Raw genomic sequence first — 5863 nt, 5'->3', positions numbered from 1 at the left:
GCTCAATGCAGAGAATGCATAGCTCACCCACATGGTGGAGCTACTGCAAGAGGAAGAGCCGGAGGAGGAACCGGAAGAAGTGGAGCCGATAGAGATCGACGAGCCTATAGCTGCCATAGGAGATGGAGAGATAGATGATTAGAGTTCCTTAGTTACCTTTCCTTATTACTAGGAGTTTATTCTTCCATTGTTGCTATTTTATTTCAGTCAGTATGATTTATTTCCATTCAGTAAGCTTTGTTCATTCAGTTGTTTCTTTACATTCGAAAATTAATAAAAGTATGATTATTTATTTATCTCAGTCGGTCATCTATATTCAAGTTATGTTTACTTATTAACTTCAGTTGTGCTAGCATAACTCCTTTATCCGATCTTGTCATTATGTACATCAAATTCTTAGAAGCATTTAACTTGTAGGAAATGGCCGGTAGACCACCAAGACAAAATCGCAACCCCCGTTATGCTAATAACAACAACAACAATGCCAACGAAGAAGGCAACGTACCTCCACCTCAGTTCAGTCTTAATCAAGCAGACTTGATGGCCATAGCTACCATCGTGACGACGACACTTCAGGGGTTAGTGAACCCCAATACTAATCAGCAGCCCCCACCTCCACCACAGCATGGAGTCAAGTTCCATTATGAATCCCTGCGCAAGAACAGGTGCCCAACTTTCAGTGGCGCTGCCGACCCCTGAAGTTAGCCAGAGATGGCTCAAAAGCGTGGAAACTCAGTTGAGACTGTTGGAAGTTCCGGATGCACTAAAAGTGGACGTGATAGTGCCCTTCCTGGAAGACAAGGCAGCTAAATGGTGGGAAGCAGTCTCGCCAGCCATGACCGCTGCTGGACCAATCACATGGCGAATCTTCCGAGAAACATTTCTGAAACAGTACTACCCGGCAGAAGTCAGACTGCAGAAGCTAAGTGAGTTTGAAAATTTCAGTCAGGCTCCAGATATGTCAGTAGTGGAATATACCTCTCAGTTCAATGCCCTTGGATCATATGCTCCAGCGATTATGGCAGACGAAGTTCTGAAATTGCATCGTTTCAAGAAGGGGTTGAATAGCAGGATCCAATCTGCTCTAGCAGTCTACCAACCTGCCAACTTTTCAGACCTAATGGGTGCGGCTATCCGAGCCGAAGCTGATATTCGTCGAAGAGAAGGGGAAAACAGGAACAAGCGATCCCCTGTCAGCCAACCTTCTCAGGGCAGAACAATGTTCAAGAGGCCCAATCAGTCGGGTGGACCTCCCTCAGGGAAATTCCCCGCCAATAACCATCAAGGACTCAAGCCATGCTCAACATGTGGCTTCAAGCACTCCGGGGAACGCCGAAGGGCCAGCGGTGTATGCTTTGGATGTGGAAAATCGGGGCACAGAATTGCAGAGTGTCCTACCGCCGCCAACCGACCAGCATGGCCGAACAGAGGAACTGGGCCAAATGAAGGAGCAGGCCCTAGTAAACAAAAAGAAGACAAAACCAATGCCAGGGTCTTTGCCATGACTCAGGAAGAGGCCGACGACGCAACTTAAGTCGTGTCAGGTACCATTCTAATTCAATCAGTACCTGCCTATGCATTATTTGACTGTGGTGCTACACATTCCTTTATGTCTAAGAGATTTGCTAAGAAGCTAGGACGTAAGCCCAATAAGCTAACTGAACCTCTCCGAATAGCCACACCTACTAATAGAGCCGTTGAAACGGACGAGATTTACAGAGATTGTAAAATCAGTATTAGTGATCAGACTTTTAGCGCCGATTTGATACAGTTGATCATGGTCGATTTCGACGTAATCTTAGGAATGGATTGGTTAGCAAGAAACAGTGCAATAGTAGATTGTAAGGGGAAGAGAGTCAAACTCCTAACCGCAGAACAAAAAGAAGTCGTGTTTCATGGTAAATCCAAGGAACGGAAGTTGCTACTTTCCGCAGCACAAGTTTGGAGAGCCATGAAATCCGGAGGAGACATCTACCTAGCAATGGTCAGCGAAATAAAAGAGGAAGCCGAGCTGAAACTGGAGGACATCCCTATAGTAAGAGAGTTCCCAGATGTTTTTCCAGAAGGACTCTCGGGGACAGTCCCGGACCGCGAAGTGGAGTTCGAGTTCAATCTGGTTCCCGGTGCTGCACCAATCTCTAAGGCACCTTACAGAATGGCACCAGCCGAACTCAAGGAACTGAAAGAACAACTCCAAGAATTGCTAGATAAAAGGCAAATTCGACCGAGTGTGTCCCCGTGGGGAGCCCCAGTACTCTTCGTGAAGAAGAAAGACGGGAGTATGAGATTGTGCATCGACTACAGGGAATTGAACAAGATCACAATCAAAAACAGGTACCCCCTACCTCGGATAGACGATCTGTTTGATCAGCTTAAAGGAGCCTCCGTCTTTTCTAAACTGGATCTGAGGACAGGTTATCATAAGTTGAAGGTCAGGGCTGAAGATATCTCCAAGACAGCCTTTCGTACGAGATATGGACATTATGAATTCACAATGATGCCTTTTGGTCTGACCAATGAACCGACAACATTCATGGATCTGATGAACAGAGTATTCAAGCCATTCTTGGATCAATTCATAGTGGTATTCATCGACGATATCCTCGTCTATTCTCCTGACGAGACGAGTCATGAAGAGCACCTTCACCTTGCTCTGCAGACCTTAAGAGAGAATAAGCTCTATGCTAAATTCAGCAAGTGTGAATTCTGGCTATGGAGTGTGTCATTTCTGGGACACGTGATCTCGAGAGCAGGAGTGTCAGTGGATCCAAGGAAAGTAGAGGCGATTACCGAGTGGCCGAGACCTAAGAATGCCACCGACATCAGGAGCTTCCTTAGATTGGCAGGTTACTACCGGAAGTTTGTCGAAGGGTTCTCCTCGATAGCCGTACCACTGACGAAACTCACACAGAAAAATTCTAAATTCATCTGGGATGAGGATTGCGAGGAGAGTTTCCAGACACTGAAAAAGAAACTCGCATTCCACGCCAGTGTTGATCTTGTCTGCAGAGAATAAAGATTTCACTATCTACAATGACGCCTCTAAGGACGGTCTAGGATGCGTACTCATGCAAGAGGGAAGAGTGATCGCCTACGCATCAAGGCAGTTGAAACCGCACGAGCAGAACTACCCTACTCATGACCTGGAACTAGCAGCGGTTGTCTTCGCCTTAAAGATTTGGAGGCACAACCTCTATGGTGCTAAATGTGAAATCTTCACAGATCATCAGAGCCTCAAGTACTTGTTCACCAAAAAGGAACTGAATATGAGGCAACGACGATGGATCGAACTCCTGAAGGACTATGACTTGACCATAAGTTACCATCCGGGTAAAGCAAACAAAGTGGCTGATGCGCTAAGTCGGAAGGGCCCAGGCAAGGTAACTCTAGCTTCCCTCTCGGCCCAGCCATGTCTGCAGGAGACCGTCAAGTTAAACCAAGATCGAGACCCCGTACTGACCAAACCTAAGGAGCAAGTCAGAGAAGGGAAGTCTCTGGATCATCAAATTGATGACAAGGGAATCTCGAGGATGAAAGGAAGACTGTGTGTGCCCGACAGCGATAACCTTCGCCAAGAGATAATGGAAGAGGCACACAAGTCGAAATTCTCAGTCCATCCAGACAGTACCAAGATGTACAGGGACCTCAAGAATAGTTTTTGGTGGAATGGCATGAAAAGAGATGTAGCTGAATTCGTCTCCAGATGTCAGGTATGCCAGCAGGTCAAAGCAGAACACCAGCGACCTGGAGGATTACTGCAACCTCTGGAAATCCCCGAGTGGAAGTGGGAGCATATTTCCATGGACTTTGTGGTCGGATTGCCAAAGTCTAGGCAGAGCCAAGACGGTATATGGGTGATCGTGGACAGACTCACAAAGACCGCACACTTCCTACCCGTCCGCATGAACTACAATCTCGACAAATTGGCTTCATTATACATGGACAACATTGTGAGACTGAATGGAGTGCCAGTGAGCATCCTATCTGATAGAGACCCGAGGTTCTTCTCGCGATTTTGGAAGAGCTTTCAAGATGCCATGGAAACGAAAGTGACCCTCAGTACTGCCTATCATCCTCAAACCAATGGGCAAACGGAGGAACCATACAGACCTCAGAAGATATGCTGCGAGCGTGCGCCCTTGAATTCAGTAGCAACTGGAGCACTCATCTACCCTTAATTGAGTTTTTTTTATAACAACAGCTATCACAGCAGCATCGGAATGGCTCTGTACGAAGTCCTTTATGGAAGGAAATGTCGGTCACCACTTTACTGGGATGAAGTGGGAGAAGAAAGCCGTGGTGGGACCCGAGCTAGTACAGATGACAGTGGACAAGGTTAAAATTGTCCGAGAAAAGCTCAAGAGAGCTCAAGACCGACAGAAGAGCTGGGCAGATCTTAAGAGAAGACCTGTAGAGTTCAATGTGGGCGAGAAGGCTTATGTGAAAGTCTCGCCTATGAGAGGAGTTGTCCGATTCAGTAAAGCCGGGAAATTGAACCCTCGATATGTTGGACCATTAGAAATCTTGGAGAGAGTGGGCACGTTAGCATGCAGACTGGCGCTCCCACCAAGCATGTCAAGGATACACAACGTGTTCCATGTGTCCCAACTAAGAAGGTACATTCCAGACCCGAGTCACGTATTAGAAGTAGAACCGCTCTTGATCGAAGGGAACTTGGGAGAAGAACTGAAATACGAAGAAGTCCCTATCAGAATCGTGGACACCAAAGAACAAGTTCTCAGGCGACGTATCATTCCTTACGTCAAAGTGCAGTGGTCCAACCACACAGAGCGAGAAGCAACTTGGGAAGTTGAAGAGAAGATGCGAAAGGAATATCCCTACCTATTCGGAGACCAAGCCAACTCCAGTTTCGAGAACGAAACTTCTCTTAAGGAGGGAGGGATGTGAGAACCGAATTTTTCCCCATATGATTAGCAATTGTAAGGAAATTATAGGATTTGATTTTTTTGTAGGTTAATAAGATATGCACCTTGGGAATTAATTGTGGAAATATTCAAGTCAATGATATTTACACTTGTGCATGTAAGTTTTGATATCTAGGAGAAATAATTCAAGATCATGGGAGATTGTGCAAGGCAAAGACTTAAGGAAATGAAATAATGCATGATTTGGTGGGATACAACCCAAGATTTTCGAAATTTTGTGCCCAATTATTGTAAGGCATGGATACAAGGTAGCATACCAAGTAGATTGGAATGAAATCCTCAAACCTTGCACCAAAACCGTTGGATCTAGCAACCTAAATTCTGATTTAATCTAAAGCATTGAATTAGAGCATAAATCTCCTAACTTGGGTAGATGAATTTTCGAAAATAGCAAGGAATATTGGAGTCAATATAGAGAGATTTGGAGCAAATTTTGGTATGATTTGAGTACCATGTTTAGATCCACCACCCTCACCTATAAATACCCCATCACCCCATCATTCTTCACACCCCAAAATCTCGAATTCCCTTGCTGAATTTCGAAAATTTCAGCAGCCATCCTAGCCGAAACTCTGCCCGAAAATCGTCCCGAAGTTAGCCTAAAAGTCGAGCCAAAGTGCTGCCCGATCGAGGAACAAGAAGCAATCCAATCCAAGCCGTGCACTCCACGTTTTTTTAGCATCCAAGATACTGTAAGTGGGCTGTTTTAAAGAATTAATTTCGATTATGTATTCTTCGTGTGTTTTTGAAAATACAGTCGAATACAATTCTTCTTCTACTCCTTTTCTTGTGTCGAATTGCCATACTGTTTTAAGCACTGTGAGGAATCGACTGTATATGGGTGGGAATCCCAACCATGACGTACCCTTACGCGGTGGGGGATATAACCGCTATACGACCTCGCCCCTTTAGAGGAG

The 5863-nt window shown here is 45.5% G+C and overlaps 1 protein-coding gene across 1 annotated transcript; it reads left to right on the top strand.

Annotated features, from left to right (window-relative positions):
• The first annotated feature begins 4242 nt into the window (after positions 1–4242).
• Positions 4243–4908, top strand: LOC142550628 (uncharacterized). The gene has a single exon (XM_075659703.1). It carries the CDS (start codon positions 4243–4245, stop codon positions 4906–4908), a length of 666 nt encoding a protein of 221 aa, XP_075515818.1.
• Positions 4909–5863: the final 955 nt, after the last annotated feature.

This window comes from Primulina tabacum, chromosome 7 (assembly GCF_025594145.1).
Source record: "Primulina tabacum isolate GXHZ01 chromosome 7, ASM2559414v2, whole genome shotgun sequence".
Classification (NCBI taxonomy): Eukaryota; Viridiplantae; Streptophyta; class Magnoliopsida; order Lamiales; family Gesneriaceae; genus Primulina; species Primulina tabacum.
The sequence above is the reverse complement of the archived record's forward strand: the minus strand, read 5'-3'. Positions and strand labels throughout refer to the sequence as shown.

What these genes read in the sequence shown, in the direction of transcription:
- LOC142550628 (XM_075659703.1), top strand. Translation starts at nt 4,243, where the DNA reads ATGGAAGGAAATGTCGGTCACCACTTTACTGGGATGAAGTGGGAGAAG.